The sequence below is a fragment of the Amblyomma americanum genome, chromosome 3, assembly GCF_052857255.1.
Source record: "Amblyomma americanum isolate KBUSLIRL-KWMA chromosome 3, ASM5285725v1, whole genome shotgun sequence".
Lineage (NCBI taxonomy): Eukaryota > Metazoa > Arthropoda > Arachnida > Ixodida > Ixodidae > Amblyomma > Amblyomma americanum.
In genome coordinates, this window is record NC_135499.1 from 61,270,391 (window position 1) to 61,291,709 (window position 21,319).

Genomic DNA, 21,319 nt, shown 5'->3' on the forward strand with positions numbered 1-21,319 from the left:
ATGACCAGTGGTTATATTGCTTCGCATTACATGCCCTGCCCAAGCCCATTTCTTTGTCTTGATATCGACAAAGATGTCATTCACGCGCGTTTCTTCCCGCACCAACTGCGCCCGCTTGCGGCCTCATAACGTTACACCTACCATTTTTCAATCCATGGCTCGCTGCATTGTCCTTAAGTTAAGCTGTACTCTTTTCATTAGCCTACGAGTGTCTGTCCCATAGATGAGTGCTGGTAAGATACACCTGTTGTACACTTTTCTCTTGAGGGATATTGGTAAACTGCCATTCCTGATATGAAAGAACCTGCCATATTCGCTCCACCCCATCCTTATCCTTCTAGTTATTTCCCTCTTATGATCCGGATCAGCTGCCGCTGGCTGTCCAAAGTAGACCGTATCCACATCCAGCCCCTCGCTGCCACTTGTAAACTCCTGTCCTGTTCTAGACTGTTGAACATTATTTGGTTTTCAGCATGCTAATTTTTATAACCAGTGATCTGCTCTTACTGTCTAACTCATTAATCAGGATTGGCAGTTCACCTCCTGAGTGAATCAGCAAGGCAAGTTCTTCAACAAATCGCAGATTGTTTAGGTATTCTCCATAAACTCTTAACCCAAACTGTTCCCAATTCATGCCTCGCAATACCTTTTGCAAACAGGCGGTGAATAACATTGGCGAAATCGTGTCTCCTTGCCTGGCACCCCTGCTTATTAGAATTTTCTCGCTGACTTTGTTGAGGACTACGGTAGCCGTGCAGATGCTATATATCTCTACCAGTATTTTGACACAAGGCACTTCTACACAATCATTACGCAATGCCTGTATGACTGCTGAGATTTCCACTGAGTCAAACGCTTTCCCGTAACCAATGCAGACTACATATATTGGTTGGTTATATTTCGCGCATTTTTCTAACTCCTGAACATTAAGATGAATATGATCTATTGTGGAGTATCATTTACGAAAGCCTGCCTGACCATTTGGTTAATTGAGGTAAATACCTTAGTAAATACCTTGTAGGCAGCAGAGAGTAAGCTCAGCGGCCTGTAAATATTGAAGTCCTTGGCGTCTCCTTTCTTATGAATGACGATATTTGCGTTCTTCTAAAATTCTGGTACAGTCGAGGTCATAAGGCATTGCGAATACAGGTTGGTTGGTTTTCTAGCACAATCTCCCTTCCGTGTTTCAACAGATCTACAGTTACGTGATCCCCACCAGTTTCTTTGCCTCTTTGCATCCCTCCTAAGGCTTTCTTTACTGCCTCTTTCATTTTTGGCGATATGACGCATTGGTGCGGGCTACTGTCTCTCTCATTAACGTTGTGATTACATTGGCTACTTTATAGATTTGTATAGGACTCTTCTGCTAATTTTACTATCTTATCCAAGTTGCTGATGTCATTTCCCTCCTTGTCTCTTTACGCATACATATGGCTTTTACTCATGCCTAGCTCCCTCTTCACCAAGTTTAGACTGCCTTCGTTCTTCAGAGCATGCTCGATTATCCGCATAATAAATTTCCTTACGTCGGCTACAACCCCTTGCGCTCCTTTATTAACTTCGATTGTTCTGCTAGTTCTATTCTGTCAGTAGAGTAAGGCGCCCTCATGCTTTGGCATTTCATAATCAGACCTTTCTTTTTTTCTGAGAAAGCTTGCTTGTATCCTGTCGAACTGACCTACTGCCTACTTCTACTGTGCACTCTGTAATGACAGCTGTCAAATTATCGTTCACTCTATGTACATTAAGATCGTCTTCATCAGTTAGAGGTAAATATCTGTTCGGCAGCGATATCCTGAATTTCCCTCTTACTGCTAACTCATTAATGGACTTCCTCTTCACTAGCTTCCTCCGTTCCCTCTTCAAGTCTAAGCTAATTCAATTATGCCTGATTATGAACACTTTGAATGTCAGCATGGGTGGCAGACCTTCTTGTGTGAGGGCATCTGGTCAAAATGTGAAGGAACAGTTCAACATTGCCTCATAAGCAGGAAGATTAAATTGTGGATAAAAGATAATGGATCCTTGCTTTTTATGTATATATTCTTAGTGCATGAAAAGGGCCTCAGCCTTGTGAGAGAACTCCTCATTTGATGTGTGTGTACCGACATGAAGCTGGTCGATAGCGCTTCCAGAAAAGACACTGTCTTTTTAGAATTAATGGTTATAATATGTATTGACAGATCTGTGCAGGTTAGTACCGTCACGCTGTTTTTGTACTCTTCTATTACTATTTTAAGGAAACTACCATGCACCGAATTGATACTAAGGAGCTGATGTGAAAAAGTACTACTGCTGGCCTTTTCCTCTCTGCTACGGTACACATTAATAACACTGAATTCTCTGGGCAGTTCTTCACTTTACATGTGCTCATTCGCTCCTCCCACTGTTCGGTTCTTTATCAGAGGACATCAATATCGTTCCTTTGCACAGCCTGCTTCACGCCTGTGAGAAGTGCGGTGACCTCTTCTCTACGCAGTACAACTTGGAAACGCATACCCGGCGGAAACACTGGCATAGGACGCAGGGAATCCGCCAAGGCACGCATTGCCCCAACACAAGCAGTCGCAAGTAGGCCTGAAACTGTTTTATAGTGCCGTTCCTTGCTTGACACCATCATGGCTAGTCAACTCAGAAACTGAGCTTTCTGCTGACGAGCCACTTTTTCAAGCCATAAATATGTTAGAAAGCACAAATCGTGAAGTCCCCGTACCAATGCACAATGATTGCCTGAACGACACTATTTTCGGACACAGCAGGATGCAGTCATCAGCATGAATAGTAGCAGTAGCGCACTCGAAAGTGTCCCTTCGCGCTTGTGTGGCGCGTTTTGTGTTCATTTTCCATCAAGAAACACTGCCTGCTTTTTTCCAGGAAGCTAACAATTACAGTCCAAACAAGCCTGACGGTCGCACTGTTTGTGTTCGTTGTAGCCGAATTTTGTTGTATGTGAACTTCTAATATTACACCCAAATTATAAAAAGCAGATAAAAAGTACATATAGTCAGTTTGGGAGTTACGTGCATCTGATACTTGAAAGCAAGCCCTATCAAGGTGCCTTCCAAGCTGTCCACGGTGGTCATGTTTGTTCTCCCCACCGAGAACCTTGCCGCCAGCAATCTGCTTTAGGGTGTGACATAACTAATTAAGGTTGAGGCATTTAAGGCAGGTGGCAATAGGTCGTTCTTGGCGTCATGATCTTCATAATGTTCCTGACAGTCTGGGAGTGCTCGTGCTTTACTCACAATGCTTCATCAGCTCATGGCTCATTGATGTCGGTGTTAACGAAGTCACCCGGTCCGGCCAGCTTCCCAATAACGACACGTTGCCGCAAGTACCTCGTGCGTCACAGTCGTCTGCCATGCCTGGGTCCATGTGGCCGTGAAGCTGGCGCAAGTACGTGCAGAACGTATCAACTGAACAGTCTGTCTGGGCGTTGTCTACTCACCGTGGCAGCGCGGATTGTGAAGAGCAGATTGGGCTGGTGACGCTTGCCACGTGGTCTGCTAGGCAAGCCAGGCATGCCAAATGATTGCTATTCAAACTTCTCAATTGCTACTATTGGTTGATCGCCGACTCCCTCTGTATAGAAATTCGTAGTCAGAAGCGAATCTCCTGTGTACGAAATGGCCCGGCTGGTGCTTGTTGTAGAGGCCTCTCACGAGGACTGGCGGAAGTCTACGAGCCGCCCGAGAAATATGGTCGCCTTGTGGCCAGCCCCTCATAAGCGCTGATCTTTACTGGATGCTAGAGAATTGAGGGTATTATTGCGCATACGTGTTGAGAACTTGCAGAGCTGAACTGAGCTGTGGTGCCTCAGAAAGTCCTCAATAAGCCTAATTAGCATTACTGCTGAGTCGCACACATTACAACCGAAGTATGGGTCAACCGAGGTTCCCTTAGCAAGGAAATAGGAAGGAAACGTCAACAGGAGCGAAAAGAGAGTAAGCGTGAGACGTTCGTTCAGGAGGAAGAGCTGCGTCAGGAACAGGCAAAGATTCGCCTGACACCAGCGGCAGGGATATAGATAGAAGGCGCAAATGTCATTGGCGAAATCATAACCATGAAAGAGATGTTCACACATAACGAGACACCATTAACCTACCGAGTACAGCGTTACTGTTACCGAAGTACCGCCAGACCGCCCACCGCCGGTGAGCGCATGCTGATTGGTCCGGTACAATGGTACGGTACCGATAATGGTAACATGCTACATGATATGCTAAAGGTGCCTACTTAGGGAGGCATCCAGAGCAGAAATTCCTAGTCGTCTGGTATTCTCCTTATCCTTACCCTTCATGTACGCAGGGCTGATAACATCAGGCACGAGCGTACCCGTGTTAACAAGAGAAACTCCGTGTGCCATGTGTGTCAAAAGAGCTTCTCCCAGCCGGACTATCTCAAGGTTCACATGATGATCCACAGTGGTGAGAAGCCCTACGAGTGTGGCCAGTGTGGCAAGAGATTCAGGCAACGCGTCCATGCAAGGAGGCACGAGGAGGTCATACACTTCTGCCAGTACCCGTGACCTGCCAGCGGTGCGGGGCTGGTGCCGAGGACGTCTTCAAGCTCAGGCGCCACACATGCAAGCCGCTGGGCACCACAGAGGATAAAGAAGGATTGAAGCGGGGCCGAGGACGGCCACGCTTAAGGACAGACGGAACGGCGCCAAAGGTACGACCGCAAAACACAACGGAGGGTACGCCGCTGCAAGGAGTGAAGAGGGGCCGAGGTCGACCACATAAAGCAGTAACGCAAGATGCGTCAACGCCGAGACCGTAGAAGCTTACAGGAGTTGCACTACCGCAGCAAGGAGTGTAGCGAGGTCAAGGTCGACCACCTAAAGAGGCAGCGCAAGATGCGTCGGCAATATAGCGAGATGTAGAGACATATAGCGTTCTGTCCTGAATAAACAACCTTTTTGTCAAATACTCTTTACGACTTCTTGCCTCAAATGAAATGCAAAAGGAAGTCAACTCAAACGTTAATGCAAAAGACAAAGCCATAGACAAGGCCCCGGATTGTGATCACACCCGATGACAGCTTGTCTTGACAATGAAGGGAAGGTTAAATGTGGAGCTTTCTTAGGACTCCGGAACTTGTTTTCGAGGGGGGGGGGGGCAAGACTTGGAGCTTATTTTGTTAGTTATTTGTTGCTCATTTACAAAAATTTTGGAAATATTTATTTTTTAATATTCAAATTTTGATGCAAACTGTCATGATGTGGTGACGACACTCCAGCAGTCAGAAAGACAAAGAAAAAGCTTTGAAAAAAACTGTTTAAGGGTTGACTCTTGCCCACAAAGAAATGAATGACTTGATGGCGGCGACACACAAGCACGCTCGGCGGTCATCGAGCTGAATGCTTGCAGCTCTTGGCCGCGCTCAGTTTAAAGGAGGCAAAAACCTTCGAGATACAGAACCAAAAGAAACTACAACAATCTGGAAAAATGTGGAAGCATTTGCACCTAGCCACCATCAATTGAGATACATCTGGTTGCATCTGGCGTCACAAAGCAAAATGATAAAGCCGCGTGCCAGTGGTCTTGAGTGCGAACGAACAAACAGTGCAAATACTCATGGCAATATAAAATAAATTGGAATGGGAAGCTTTATAGACTGGAAGCTTTGCACACGAGGACTGATCAACTGCATTAGAAAAATTTGTGCAAAGTTTAATCTCTTCTAATTATGATAATGTACACGGGACAGACAGTTGACTTCTCTTGGGACATGACTGCTTTAGGTTATTCATATACGAAATGTTCGCAACTGGCTACGAAACAAAATAGCTCAGCCCCACTGCGCTTTCCATGAAGAGTCCTAGAACAGAAGTGTTTCAGTTGTCAGAAATCTGATCCAAGTGGAAGAAATTGGAGGCAGGGGGCAGGCAGGCGCTTCCTCCTCTACAAAAAAGTTGGGGGGTGGGGTGACTGCCCCCCTTGACACCCATGTTTCGGGGTCCCTAGAGGCTCTGTAAATCCGACATGCCATCAGATAATTCGGCCATAGGACGGTTCGCCTGGCCACCTGGCCCGTTTCTGCGCTTGTATGCTCGATAGGTACAGCCCATCGGTGGGGTAGCTGGCGTCATCTACCGAATCATCTTGACACAAGACCTGCCTAGCGACTTCCTTTTAATAAAAAAAAGTTTTTTTTCTTGACTTTCTATAGTTTTATGTTGGCGCTTGTTTTACCTATATCATTTCCAGAAAGGTCCCTATTTCACCGCGTAAGAAGGGCGGGTTTCGACTTCGTAACTTCCGCTCCGCTGGGAAAGAAAGCTGGGCGGATTCTAGCGATACCTCCGCAGACCTAGCCTTGGAGGCAAAACTAGAGTCGAAAGCGCCCTACGCTTTCAGAGGACCTGAGCCATTTCCGAGAAATTAAGCCTATTTTGCCGAAACTAGAGCATCTGCCAAAAGTGTACGTCCTTTCTTGTCTTTCATCTACAATTCACTTTCTCTCTACCATACGCTTTCCGTGCCGGTTAGCTCAATTGTCAGAGCGACTGCTCCGGTGAAGCGGTGGTCCCAGGTTCAAACCCCTGACCGGGACGAACTTAACTGGAAAGTTTCTGAAAAAGTTGTAAAATAGCCTTCTTCTATAGCCGTATGGTTGAGCTTGGCTGGATGCAAATGAGTAATTACTCTCTTATTACCAACCTAGGAGGCATGGGAATCTAGAATTTATGCCTACATTACCATATCGCAATGTAAGTAAAGGACAAAGGTCTTGCCGAGGCGAGGTCGTCACCCGCATTCTACACAGCGAGTATGAGGGCTGGTTGGTTGGAGTTCATTGTACAGGGAATTGTGCTGGACTGTTTGCAATATGATGAACACATGAACATACAGTTATTCTTAATTTGTGCAGTTTTCGTTTTTAACCGCTTTAGATGGATTTCACATACAACGATGTGCATTCTCTCTACATGACAGTAAACAGTAACCGATGCCAAGCGGTAATAATGCGGCTTTGTCTCGGATTCCTCTCCTTTTTACTCTTGTGAACCTGAGAGCGTCCTGGGGAATATTAACCAGAATTTACACACCCGCGTCCAATGGCCTGCAGCCGGCTCATGGCCTGCTGGATATTGTATGTCAATCAAACCCAGCAAGCCATGAGCCAGCTGGGAGCCACTGGAGGTGGGTGTAGCAACTACTTAATATTCGCCCCGAATATTTGCCACTTTCTTCAGTGCACAGGCGCTGCAAAAAGCAAGAACTACGCAGAGCAAACGTCTACATAACCATAAAAAGTTTTATCGCATAAAGAATACATCACTGTTGTGCACTCCTTTTATTTATACAGGTTATGAGCTCATAGTGGCAATAATCTTTAACTCCATCATTTCGTTTACTCTGCACAACCTTAAGGTGCGAATTTAAACACCACACAATAAGAATTCGACTTTGTGTATGAAGATAGAAAGCGAGAACAAGGTGAAGGTGCAGGCACCACGCCAACGAGCCGACTTATTTTATATCTTGTCTGCAGCAGAATAGTGGGAGCAATTATCTTATGTGTACAGAGAAAGCCAGTAAAACCACCAAAAGACCTCTGCATAGATGCTTCACGCATCGCACACTGTTGCAGCAAGGTGGGGAATGGTCTTCGTTAAATCGAAAAAAAGCGGGAAAGCTCACATAGGAGTGCCCACATGTTCAATTTCCAACACTGCTGAAAACTTTCGAGTCAACAGCTCTGTGCAGCTTCTGAGTGGAGGCCAAGATCACCATAAATCCTTTTCTCTTGCTGTGCCACTGATCTCTTAAACTAGTTTTACAGCCCGCTGTTTTCTAACATCTGCCATGCTACAGGATAACTAAACAGTATAAGTCTCAAGAAATTTTAAACACCTGTAATGGTGCTGCTTGTGAGACAGATTGAGTAATGGTAACCCTCACTAGTCTACATATTCTTTGGCAAGCCCCTGTGGAACGGAAAATGGTAATGTAACTATAGCTCCTTAGCCCCTTTCTTCTCCAAAAACTGCGAAGTGGCACCAACGTACATAATTACTCCTTTGTTTTCTTCATGTGTTTGTTCCTTAAGGTCTGCTCTGTTTGCTTTACTGAGATTCCTGAGCATATTTTCAGCCCAAAAAATGTAGCAGTATGAACATACGCAGCCTCTGGAGTAAAATATAAAAAGTAAGATGAACGGCCAATAGAGTTTAACGCCCCGAAGCTGCATGACCACTTTTTGTCAAGGAGTAGCGGAGGGCTTCGGATTAGTTTGGTTAAACTGTGCTCCTGCATGTCGACTGTGTGGAATGCAGGAATAGACGGCTCAAGGTTAGCTTAGACTACCTCTGGTTATTTACCGTGGAAAATGAGTTGCACAGTACACGAGTGCTTATGCATTTAACCGCCAAGGCGGCTTTTCGACTCCCCTCCAAGACGTCCACTGAGCGCCTTCTCCACCTAGGAATGCATAACACGCAGGAAGAACTACTCGAAGCTCACCAAACAAGCCAAATAATGCGATTACCAAGGACCAAATTTGATAGACGACTCCTCGAGGATCTGCACTAAGCGCCACCAACAGCAGAAGACAAAAATGGATATTCCCAAGTACTTTGAGATAACCTACTAGTTAATTCAGTACCAAAAACATGGGTCCCGAGAACAATCAAGGTAGGTGAGAAGACAGAGTTAGAGCTATAGAGAAGTATCACGGCAGCAAAAAAAGCACGTTATATGTAGACGCGGCGGAACCCTACGCAAGAGGGCAACTGCTCCGTCGTGGTCATACACGAGGGGAAGCAGGTGGATAGACTCTCGGTGAAAACTAGTAATGTTGCGTTAGCCGAGGAAGTGGCGATAGCGCTGGCAGCCACACACTCCGACACCACGCTCAATTTCTTATTCTGAGCAAACCTGTCGAAATTATATAAGGGGATGAATAGCCCCGCTTGCCAACAAAATTTTAGCAAACGCGCAACATAGGTCAGTACAAAGAACAGAACAAATTACATGGTTCCCGGAAACCAGGGAATAGAAGGGAACGAGGCTGCTCACACAGCCGCTCGAGCGTCTCTCTCCCGGAGTTCCACTGAATTCCAAGACTCTGCCGTGACTCCTGTACCAAATCCGCTTACCACGTATGCGGACATTACCGCATATCTGCGCTTCAGTAGGCAGACGTTCTCAGAGCGCGCCAAGGGCCATGATCGAACTGAACGACACATCAGAAGGCTTAAAACGGGGTCGTTTCTTTGCCCTGCTATTCTGAAAATCATAGACCAAACTTTTTCGGGGTACTTTATATTCTGTCAGATGTGGGCAGACGCATATTATATGGTACGGGCCTGCCAGAAAAAGCCGCAAATAAAGAGAATATATCAGTGAACGAGAGAGGACTGGGAGGCGACCTTATGCGGCTGCTTGGACCTGGAGTCCCAGTGGGCTATGGTTCAAAAAGCGCGGGCAGCGGCTACCGCCAAAGGTGTCCGGGAATGAGGACTAGCACCCAGACAAGGGAGCGGTCAAACCCTCCACTCTCCTCTATAACCTGCCCTAGTGCATCCAATAAAGTTTTACCGCCACCACCACCATTGCCACCAAATTGGGGCTGCACCAGCCGGGATTTGATCTCGCGACCTTGTGTTCGGTGGCCAAACGCATCGAGCTGCTGCAGCAGGTAAATGGGGAAACGTGCGAGAGGCAAACGGGGAAAAGAGCATTTTGCTCCCCGAAACGGTTTGCTAGCATACGCAGGCTAGCGAATGTTAGATAACACGATATAGACTTCTGGTAAATAACAGCGCTGTTGATTTGCTAGATGTCCTTAAAGGGCTCTCATGCAGTTCCTTTAATCTGAGGCGTTTCGCATTTCGGCAAAATAACAGGTAATTATTAGCGACTAAAAAGCACTTGTGCAACATTCTTCACATGCAGGCCTTCACTTTAGGAACTGTGGATGTAACACCAGTTTAAAAAATACATTTGTTCACAGGCTAGCAACAAACCATCGCATTTTTTTAGGAATTAGAGAAAAAGAGCCGGATATACTCAAATTCGAGGAATTTCTACATTTTTTGTTGATTTCTCTGTTGACAATGTAACTGTCCACCTTGTCAAAACACTAAGATCTGTGTGAACGTGCAAGATCATTTCGATTTTCATGATAACAGTCAAATTAATTCTGCACGCTTCGTTAGGAATCACGTCCTTAATCAGAAAAATGATGAACATTGTGTTTAACATTGCACCAAAGAGGCTATCTGCTCTTTCATTTAATTTTAGCTCCAGTGATAATTGTGCCCAAATATCAAACACACCATTAAAACCGCATTGACAAAAAATTGTCACCTTTTTAACACCTAAAATGCTCATTGGCGCAGTGAAACCTCAAAGATATAGCACAAAGAGTAGTGAAACCTGAGTACTCTGCACAAGGTGTACTAGAACTTGAGTAGTGTTGCGCTCCCTCAAATACTAGACGCTTTAAACAAGGTACGGCTGCAAGGCGTCGTGCCTGAGAGTTGAAAATCAGCTGTCGCGATTCCTATCCCAAAAACAGGAAAGCCTCCGACGGACCTTACAATCTTACCACCAATAAACTTAACTCCTACGCTGTGCCAGCTGGTGGAAAAAATGCTAGCCACGCGATTGTCATGGTGGCTAGAGCGGCATGGTTTTATCACAGCGCACAAATTGCATTTCGTCCATATAGTGGTACAGAAGACGGGTTGGCTGTCTTGGCATCTGCAGTTTTGTCATCTACCCTCAGCCAATATGTGCGCATCGTTTAAACAATGGACGTTGAAAAGGCATATGGCAACATCAGTCATGTCGCCGTTCTGAACTTCATTGGCATGTTTTATCTCCCTCTGAGAGTGGGTACTTTATCGAATCGTTTATAGAAGTTTGCAATACGCCTCAGCGGTGAAGCGGTTCGATCATTTGTTCCTCTCTGTGGCGCGGCCCAGGGATCAGTATTGTCGCCGACGTTATTTAATAGTACTTTCATCCCACTGAATTGGCGCTTACATGACAATCGTGTCATAAAATTTCTGCAGTACACTGATATGACATCACGGTGTGGAGTACTCACCACGATCTGCGTACACAGGATGCTGCCCTTCAATCTGCCTTGGATGTTACCTCTAATTAAGCATCATCCATCGGACTTTAGCTTTCCGTGCATAAAACAACATACACGTCGGTCGCCAACCACTGAAGACGCCGTAAACTTGCTGCAAGTCCAATCCGTCTTTGTCTATCAGGCAAACCCCTACAGGAAAGTCCGAGTGTAAAAATCCTTGGCTTAACGATTCACCAATCAGGATCAGTGACTGCATGGCTTTCTCAGGCAAAAAGACAAGCTATTCAGATTATGGGTTTGATCAAAAGAATTGCTGCTAAAACGAGTTGCGCAGGCTCGTTTGTTGCATGGCAATTGGTGAAGGCAGTTGTGCAGCCACGCATTGTTTGTCAAGCCCAGTTAAAACATCTTACAAGAGCCCAATTGGAACGCCTTGAATCAGTGGACCGAGAGGCTTTGAGAACCATTACGTGCCTTTCACGCAATCCACCGGTCATAGCTTTACAAGAGAATGCGCAGCTAAATACCATTGATGAGCTGGTGCAGCAGCGCTGTGATGCGCGCAGCCTATCGCACTCCACGCATGCACGGGGGACTTATACAACGTCCCACTCCATTGTTCAGCCGCCATCGCAAGTTCCTCCCCCGTGGAAGTTTGTAGAGCCTATCCAGTCTATCGCACTCCACGCATGCACGGGGGACTTATACAACGTCCCACTCCATTATTCAGCCGCCAACGCAAGTTCCTCCCCCGTGGAAGTTTGTAGAGCTCAGCGACAGCAAGCCAACAGAAAATTGCTGACGAACGTCTTCAAATTGAGCATCGTTGCTTCCCCAGAAATTTGAAAACAAGATGTTTGCCTGCCTCAAGGATCCTTTTTTGTCTACTCAGATGCAAGAATCCAATCCTGCAAAGCATCAAGAGCAATTCACTGCCCGTGCAGACCTGCCCTGTATCAAACCTCTAGGTTTCAGGTTACGGAACCCGCTTTGTCCTTTTGTGCAGAGCTCGTTGCAGTTCAAGAAGCACTAGGCTCCGTGGCCGCCACAGTTAAGCTGCCCGTGGCCCGCGTTGTCATCCGCATTGGCGCCCTTCAAGTAGTCCGGTTCCTACGACGTGTTAGCCGCTGTCCAACGATATGTCAGGAAATCCAACGGCTCGCAGCACGCATTCCGCAGCCGGTAAGTATTGAGTGGGTCTCACGGGATCTGCTCACATCTCGAAGCCAGGCAGATTTAACGACCCGCTTCGCGACACCAAACTTACCATTGCCTCGACTGCTTCATTTGGACAGTTTAACCCTCATTTAATCAAGAAATGAACTCCTCCGGCGTCGCACACGTGCTCTCATTCCTCCGTGTGCGGTAAGCCTCCCCCGTTGTTTTACCCGTGCAGAGGAGGTTGCGCTTTGGAGGATCCGGGTCGGGGCTGTCCTGACACCTGCCATCATTTGGAAGTCACCTTAGTACCGAGATTTCCTTCCTCGGACTGGGTGTCCGTTATGTAAACGCGAGGACATTGAAGCCGACATTCACCACTTACTGTGGGACTGCCCTGCTCAAAAGCCTACAAGAATCCTGCACCTGAAGGAAGCCGTTCTTTAACCAAGCAACCCTGCTTCATAAATTGCATGAACGCAGAGACCATACCATCGCTCTCTGCTGGACTTCATTAAATCAGCTAGTATTTTTCCAATAAATTTAATCATTGCTACATCTTTCATGACACCTTCGCCCATCATTGATGCCCTGAGGCAATAAATCTGGCACAAAAAAAAGGACATTACTTCTCATATTTTCAAACAACTCTGAAACTCTGCACGTACAACACAGCTTATTCACAAGAAACAATTCTCTTACTGTTAGAAACAAAATAAATTTTAGATCACACTTAGCTTAACTCTGTCATAATAAAACTCCCTTCTCCAAACTGTTCTGAATACCAAGTACCCTGTCTACCAAAAATTTTTACTTCGAATTGAATAAATAATTAAATAAATAATTTAAGCTTTTAGAAATAACAGGGTGACTTAGGATCTGATGAAAGCAGCAATCTAACAGTACAGTTGTTTAAAAAGTAATTTTTAAGAAAATATGAGAAAATTTAAGTATAGAAGAGGACTTATTAGGGGCACAAATATCGCGGAGAGGATGCTCCCACAAGAAAGGAAGATTCGTTTTTATACAGCGCAGGAAGACGGGAAATATTAAAGAAAGGTACACAACACGTGTGCTGACTCGCAACTGATTTTTAATAAGAAAAACTGCCCTTATAAGTTTTCCTTTACAGAAAAAACATCATTCGTAAAAGCAACGAAATAAACAGTTGGACTCATCATAAAAGACAGTGAAAAAACACCGCTGCTGTGCAAGCAGACATGAATGTAGAATGTTAGGTCATGGCAGATAGAAAGAAAGCTTATTGCTCAAAAGTTAGATGAAACTTATCTTTCACATGCAGCTGCACCAAGGCGACGTGTTTTTTTACCATCATGTATGTTAGTAGGATTGTTTTTACTTGTTTTGCATCATTTACGTTTGGTGCTTCTGGAATGAAGAAGATGAACCAGCCCCGAAGCCAACTACGACGAAGCGCTCGCGCCGCCGGTTGGATGCTCGTGCTGGATGGAACACTGCCGCTTGTGTCTGGTCTCTCGGCTCTCTGCCTCGTAGACTGCCTGTGCCAAGGTCTTCGTAGCCGGCGCTTCCATCGTACCAATAAACCGCTCTACATTTGGTGGAGGTTGCTGTGTTCCCCTTTTCACCATCACCGTGGACCTTCGCAACCGCACCATCCCGATGTCCACTACCAAGGCCAGTCAACAGCCCGCCACCACGTCGCAGCCAGTCATCTGCTCCGGTGCCGTCCGGCAGCGCGACCCCGCTGACTTCAGCGGCCATAGCGACCAGGACGTGGAAGATTGGCTGGAATCATACGAACGGGTGAGCCGCCACAACAACTGGGACGACCGCGTCAAGCTTACCAACGTCATCTTCTACCTGCAGCGATGTCGCGAACCTCTGGTTTCGCAACCACGAGGCCGACATTCCCACTTGGGCCGTTCTAAAGAGCACCCTTGCGGAGGTTTTCGGCCGTCCTGCAGTGCGGAAACTGCGCGCTGAGCAAAGCCTGCGCGTCCGAGCTCAGCACACGGATGAGACTTTCACCAGCTACATTGAAGACGTAGTAGACCTCTGCAAGCGTGTTGATCCGGCTATGTCCGAGGCTGACAAGATCAAACACATCATGAAGGGTATCGATGACGATGCTTTTCAGCTGTTGTTAGCGAAGAGAAGCAACGTCTTTGCGCTCGTCGGCCTCCTCCGCCTGCCGACTCCATCTCCGGCCTGGCCATCAATCCAGATCTACTTGCTACCATAAAAGACTTTGTGCGGGACGAGGTCGGCCGGCAGCTCTCGTTCCTATCTCGCCAACATCAGACACCAACCCCCCTCAGCGCTGAGATCCGGCACGCCATCACGCAGGCGGTTTCTGACGCCCTCCCTCCTCTTCCACAACCAGCCCCCTTGGATCCCCCGGTCGGCCTTCCCCCGACCCCGCCACCGCCTGTTGCTGCTCCGTTGAGCTACGGTCCTCCAGTTGAAGTGTCGCCTGCCCCCACTCCCGTGCCTCTCACGTATGCCGAGGCTGTCGCGCGACCACCGCGACCGCAGGCTTATACGTACGTTCCTCAAGTGGTGCCTGCGCCTGCTGCTCCACGGACCCGCTTCACGCCCCCTGCCTACAACCCTTGGCGCACGGCTGACAATCGACCGATATGCTACGCCTGCGGTCTTCCGGGCCACGTCGCGCGCCTCTGTCGACGTACTCTGCATGCGCCTGTCCGCCCTCTGCCAGACTACCCTGATGCAGACCGTACCTTTCGCCCACGTTTCACACCACAACCTCAGGAGACCTCTCCTGACCGCGAGCACGGTCGCCAGCCCTACGTTTCCCACCGCTCGCCTTCCCCTCGCCGCCGCTCATTGTCGCCCATGAGGCGTCGCAACGTCCGCGCCGATTCGGAAAACTAGCAGCCGCAGTTCCGGTTGAACGAACTGCGCTCTCATCGCCCTGCTTAAGTCCTCGCCTTTCCCCGCCGAACCTTCTTGACGTTTTTGTCGACGGAGTCAAGACACTTGCGCTTGTGGACACTGGGGCCACCGTTTCTGTTATTCACGAAAACTTCTGCCGCTCGCTTCGCAAAGTTACAACCCCATCTTCTGGACTCTCACTCCGTACCGCCAGCGCCGATACCGTACATCCCTCTGCCGCTTGCACAGCACGCGTCGTCATCGCCGATGTTTTGAATGTTGTCGAATTTTTAGTCCTCCGTGCCAGCTCCCATCACGTCATCCTTAGATGGGATTTTCTCTCCCTGCACAGTGCCGTCATTGACTGTGCCCGTGCGCACGTTGTCTTCTCTCCACTCTGCGATGCGCTCCTCGACGAGCCTCCGATTCGTTGTGCTGCTAAGCTTGTTGTCGCCGAGGACACTGACATTCCCTCTGACAGTGCCGTGCTTGTCCCTGTTTGCGCCGCCTCAGTTTTTGACGCCACCGTTCTCTTCATGCCTTCCCCTGTACTTGCCTCTCGCCGACACCTATGTAGGTATTGGTAAGCGCTACCAAAATACGGAAAGGGACGAACACACAAGCGCTTGTCTTGTGTGTTCGTCCCTTTCCGTATTTTGGTAGCGCTCACCAATACCTTCAAGGATGCATTTCCAACTAGCCCCAGTTGTAGCTCTTTTGACTTTAATTTCCAGTACATCGGGCCTGAATGTTCATCTTCCTCCCCTACTAAAAGTGCACTATTTCGTCAGAATCATCGAATCATCGCAGAAGAAAGGTTCCACACTCGCGCTCTCTCATGCGCCCTCAGCCATGGAATTTCCAACCCAATTCTGACAGCGATGCTTGGAAGTATGGCCCCTGCAGAAAAGACATCCAAACGGCTCTGCAAGATTCTTCGAGCAGAAAGCTGGAGAAAAATACGGCTCTACAGGATGCACAAAAAGCGCTTGTCTTGTGTGTTCGTCCCTTTCCGTATTTTGGTAGCGCTCACCAATACCTTCAAGGATGCATTTCCAACTAGCCCCAGTTGTAGCTCTTTTGACACCTATGTCTTCCCTTCGCCGTCATCGACATTCACCACGGTGCTGCCGCCATCCTAGTCTCTAACACCTCATTCTCCGCGCCCTCCCTGCTCCGTGGTGAGTGCCTCGGCCATTTTGAAACCGCTGCTTTGATCTCTTCCTTCGACACTGATGTAACCTCCTCCAGTGCCGAAGTCGCTGCCCTCACCCCACGTGGTGCTACTCCAGCTTTGTCATCGGACATTTTCGACCGCTGCATTGACCGCGCTCTCGACACTGCTCACCGCGCGCCGCTCCTTGCCCTGCTCAACCAGTTTCGCTCATCGTTTGACCGCCAGTCGACTTCTTTGGGCCGTGCGACCACTGTCGAGCACCACATTGACACCGGAATCCATGCTCCTCTCCGTCAGCGCCCCTACCGTGTGTCGCCTCCCGAGCGCCGCGTCATAACTGAGCAAGTTGGCGACATGCTACAACGCGGCATTATTCAACCTTCCGCCAGTCCTTGGTCGTTCCCAGTCGTCCTGGTTAAAAAGAAGGATGGCTCGATACGATTTTGCGTGGACTATGGCCGGCTCAACAAAATTACGCGCAAAGACGTCTACCCACTACCACGTATTGACGACGCCCTTGACTGCTTGCAAGGCGCCGAGTTCTTCTCCCTGGATCTCCGTTCCGGTTATTGGCAAGTCCCGATGGCTAAGTCCGACCGTCCTAAAACGGCGTTCGTCACCCCTGACGGACTCTATGAGTTCAACGTGATGCCATTCGGCCTCTGTAACGCTCCCGCAACGTTTGAACGAATGATGGACAACATCTTGCGCGGCTGAAGTGGACTGTTTGTCTCTGCTATTTAGATGATGTCGTGTTTTCGCCCGATTTTCCGACGCATCTCAAGCGCTTGCGCCAGATACTGAGCTGCCTCACCAATGCTGGCCTTCAACTTAATCTAAAAAATGTAACTTTGGTGCCCGGCAGCTGACAATACTCGGCCACCTCGTCTCCAAAGACGGCATCCTGCCCGATCCTGACAAACTGCGTGCTGTCGCAGACTTCCCTAAACCGACTTCTACAAAACAAGTGCGCCGATTTGTGGGTCTCTGCTCCTATTTTCGGCGATTTGTTCCCAATTTCGCCTCCATCGTCGCGCCCCTGACAAAACTTCTTAATGGTCCCGCCGACCTGTCTACGTGGGACTCGGCCTGCGACGACGCTTTTGCTGCGCTCCGTCGTTTTCTCACCTCACCACCTATCCTTCGACACTACGACCCCAGTGCCCCTACTGAAGTGCACACCGACGCAAGCGGAATCGGCCTCGGGGCTGTCCTTGCCCAGCGCAAGCCCGAATTTCCTGAATACGTCGTTGCGTACGCCAGCCGTGCCCTCACCAAGGCTGAGTCGAACTACACCCTGACGGAAAAGGAGTGTCTCGCCGTAGTGTGGGCTCTAACAAAATTCCGCCCATACTTATATGGCCGCCCGTTCACCGTCGTCACCGATCATCACGCTTTGTGCTGGTTGGCTTCACTCAAAGATCCCTCAGGGCGCCTAGGTTGCTGGGCCCTCCGTCTTCAGGAATTCGATATCACCGTAGTTTACCGATCGGGCCGCAAGCACTCCGACGCCGACGCCGTGTCCCGCTCCCCACTGCCCTCCCCTGCGCCCTCTTCGCCAATATCTGCATCCCTACTCGCAGCGCTCACTACCATGGACATGCCCCATCAACAACGCCAAGATCCATGGATTTCATCGTTGCTCGACGTACTTCGTGCACCCTCTGCGGCCTCCTTCCCTCGAGCACTTCGTCGCCAGGCTTCCCATTTTGCCCTTCGCGACGGTCTTCTGTACCGGCGCAACTATCGTCCAGATGGCCGCAAGTGGCTTCTCGTGATTCCCCGACATCTCCGCACTGAGATTTGTGAACACCATCATGCCGATCCTCAGAGCGCTCACGCTGGCTCGCTGAAAACGTACGAGCGACTACGCCAGAGGCACTATTGGCGGGGCATGTACAACTTCGTTCGTCGCTACGTTCGCTCCTGCACGGCCTGTCAGCAGCGGAAGTCGACACCTCGCCTTTCGACTGCCCCGTTACAGCCAATACCGTGTCCGGCTCGCCCTTTTGATTGTGTGGGCATCGACCTATATGGGCCACTTCCCTTCACGACCGCTGGGAATCGCTGGATCATAGTCGCCGTGGACCACCTCACTCGGTATGCTGAGACCGCTGCCCTACCTGCGGCTACTGCTCGCGATGTAGCCTTCTTCCTTCTTCTTCACTTTGTCCTGCGTAACGGCGCTCCTCGCGAACTTCTCATTGACCGCGGCCATGTTTTCTTGTCTGAAGTTCTTCACGAGCTTCTCGCTGCGTGCCACACAGTCCACCGCACCACTACTGCTTACCACCCTCAAACCAACGGCCTCACCGAACGCTTCAACCGTACTCTTGGGGACATGATCGCCATGTACATTCCCTCCGACAGCTCCAATTGGGATCAGGTTCTTCCGTTCGTCACCTATGCATATAACACCGCCTCTGAAGCAACCACCGGCTTTTCCCCATTCTTTCTTTTATTCGGACGCGAACCTTCTTGTATGTTGGATACAATCCTTCCCTACAACCCCGACAGCTCGGAATATGCTTCCCTCTCTGACATCACCCGCCATGCTGAGCAGTGCCGCTAGTTGGCTCGCTCCTTCACCGCCGAACGTCAAGGTCTCCGTACCCATGCTTCCGATCAAGACACGCCCGCGGTTCACTTCTCCACTGGCTCACTGGTCTGGCTCTCTGTTCCGAATACGTCCAAATTTTCGGCCAAGCACATCGGCCATTACCGCATCTTGGAGCGTACGTCACCGGTCAACTACATTATCGAACCGGTGACACCTTCTTCGGACCATCGCCGCCGTGGCCGCGACGTCGTTCACGTCAGCCGCTTGAAGCCGTATTATAGCCCCCTCGTAGTCTCCTCTCCTTGAGTCGCCAGGATGGCTCCCTCTTTCCGCCGGGGCACTTGGAATGAAGAAGATGAACCAGCCCCGAAGCCAACGACGACGAAGCGCTCGCGCCGCCGGTTGGATGCTCGTGCTGGATGGAACACTGCCGCTTGTGTCTGGTCTCTCGGCTCTCTGCCTCGTAGATTGCCTGTGCCAAGGTCTTCGTAGCCGGCGCTTCCATCGTGCCAGTAAACCGCTCTACACTTCCTGCGTTTTTTCTGGAAAGGGAAATTTATAAGGACAGTTTTTCCGAACAAAAATCAGTTCCGAGGCAGTGCCTGTGTTGCGCGTCTTTCTTTCACATGTCATATCTTTCCGCGGTGTTTAACAATGAGTCATTACCAACTTGCCCAAATCGCAGCCTTAAGTAACATGTCAAATATCACAAATAAAGCCCCCCGCAAGGGGGCGCCTGCAGCTTGCAGGCGTCGCGACGGTGATTGGCGACACCGCGGGTTCCCGAGCATCCGCAGGGACATCCCCGCAAGGGGATGATGGTGAACTGTGCATCACCACGGACCCGAGCACCCACGCTTCGCCGTGCGTGCCATCGCCGTGTCCGGGGAAAAGGGGATCCTGGTGGTTGAGCCGATGCTGAGCGTTTGGACCTTTAAGGCCCCTCGGCGGAAGCAACACACCACTTTGGCCCCAGCTTCACGTAGACGGCACCTTCGGTCTGACCCGACCGGGGGAAATCGGCAGTCGCCTTTTCCTATCCTCCACTCTGTCTTTCACTTTCCTATCTCTTTCTCACAACTCTCCTGTCTCCTACTCACTTCTTAGTTTTTTTCACTTTTCATAGGCGGCGAGGCTTAACCTTGTGTGGCCATCCACCCTGAGTTGTGTCGGATTTGGTTATAGTTGAGGTGTACAGCTGGCGTGGGCAGGACTTGCGTTCAAGTTCCTGTCCCGTCCCCTTGTTGGACTCCATGGTGGGTGGCTGGCACCATGACTGAAAAACTTCATTTTTTATGGCTCCCCCCTTTCAAAACCCGATCGCACTCTCAAGAGAGGGCGGAAAGAAGCAGCACTTTTTTTCAAAAAGAAACCTACATTGACATTCACCAAGTTCTATGTTATCCACAGCGAAAGTAATGAAAAACAAGCAAGAATAATTTCTCCGTTCCTTGTGTCTAAATGCCTAACAGATACCCTGGACCCTGGCTACAAGGTGTCTAAAATGGCCAGCGGAGACTTATTGTTAGAACTCCTTGACAACACCCAGAACTCGAAAATCGCAAACATTGCATCCATCGGAGAAATCCCAGTTTCAATAACAGCGCACCGATCCCTAAACTCAGTTCGTGGTGTCATCTCTGAAAACGACTTCATACACCTAACCGAGAAAGAATTGCTGGAAGGCCTGTCTGACCAAAATGTCGCAGATGTGTACAGAATCAAAATCCGGAAAGACAATAAAGAAATAGAGACAAAACACTTGGTTCTAACATTCAATACAAGTACATTACCAGAAACCATCGATGTAGGATACTTGAAAGTAAATGTCAGGCACTACATTCCAAACCCACGAAGATGCTTCAACTGTCAAAGGTTTGGCCACGGCTCACAGAGCTGCCGCGGCCGCAAAACGTGCGCAAAATGTGCTTCCAAGGATCACGTTTCTGAGGAATGTGACGCAGCCCTGCGGTGCGCAAACTGCGAAGGAGAACATGCTGCATACTCCAGGGCCTGTCCGTCCTGGAAGAAGGAAAAAGAGATTATCACGATAAAAACAAAGGAAAACATTTCATTTAGAGAAGCAAGAAGACGATTTGCCGTTACCAACCAGTTCTCCTTCACAGCAAAATCCAGATTTGCTGATGTGGTGCGCACGGGCGGTGCACCACACAGCACCCCGGTGCCTGCCGAGGCCACTTCCATGGAGCCAATGGCAGGACCATTCACGCCCCAGGCAGGGTCAGCGAAAGCTGCCTTGCCAGTGTCAAAGCAGGGAGCGCCGGTCCATGCGTCGGCATCCCGCAGGACTTCCCCCTACCAGGGGAGGACTGAAACCCACAAACCCGCGGCTTCCCCGCGGTCCTCCAGCGCCTCGCGCGAGGCGATGGATATAACTGCCACTCCGCCTCCACTACAGAGGCGGAACAGCTCTCTTGAGCGGAAAAAAGACAGGCCCCCAATAACGGGCCCACTGCTTAAGTAAATCCCCT

General features: G+C 49.2%; 1 protein-coding gene across 1 annotated transcript; it reads left to right on the forward strand.

Annotated features, from left to right (window-relative positions):
* Positions 1–223: 223 nt before the first annotated feature.
* LOC144123769 (zinc finger X-chromosomal protein-like) lies at positions 224–4,932 on the forward strand. The gene is made up of 3 exons (XM_077656526.1): positions 224–233; positions 2,406–2,571; positions 4,309–4,932. Exons 1-3 carry the CDS (start codon positions 224–226, stop codon positions 4,526–4,528), a joined length of 396 nt encoding a protein of 131 aa, XP_077512652.1. The 3' UTR covers positions 4,529–4,932.
* Positions 4,933–21,319: the final 16,387 nt, after the last annotated feature.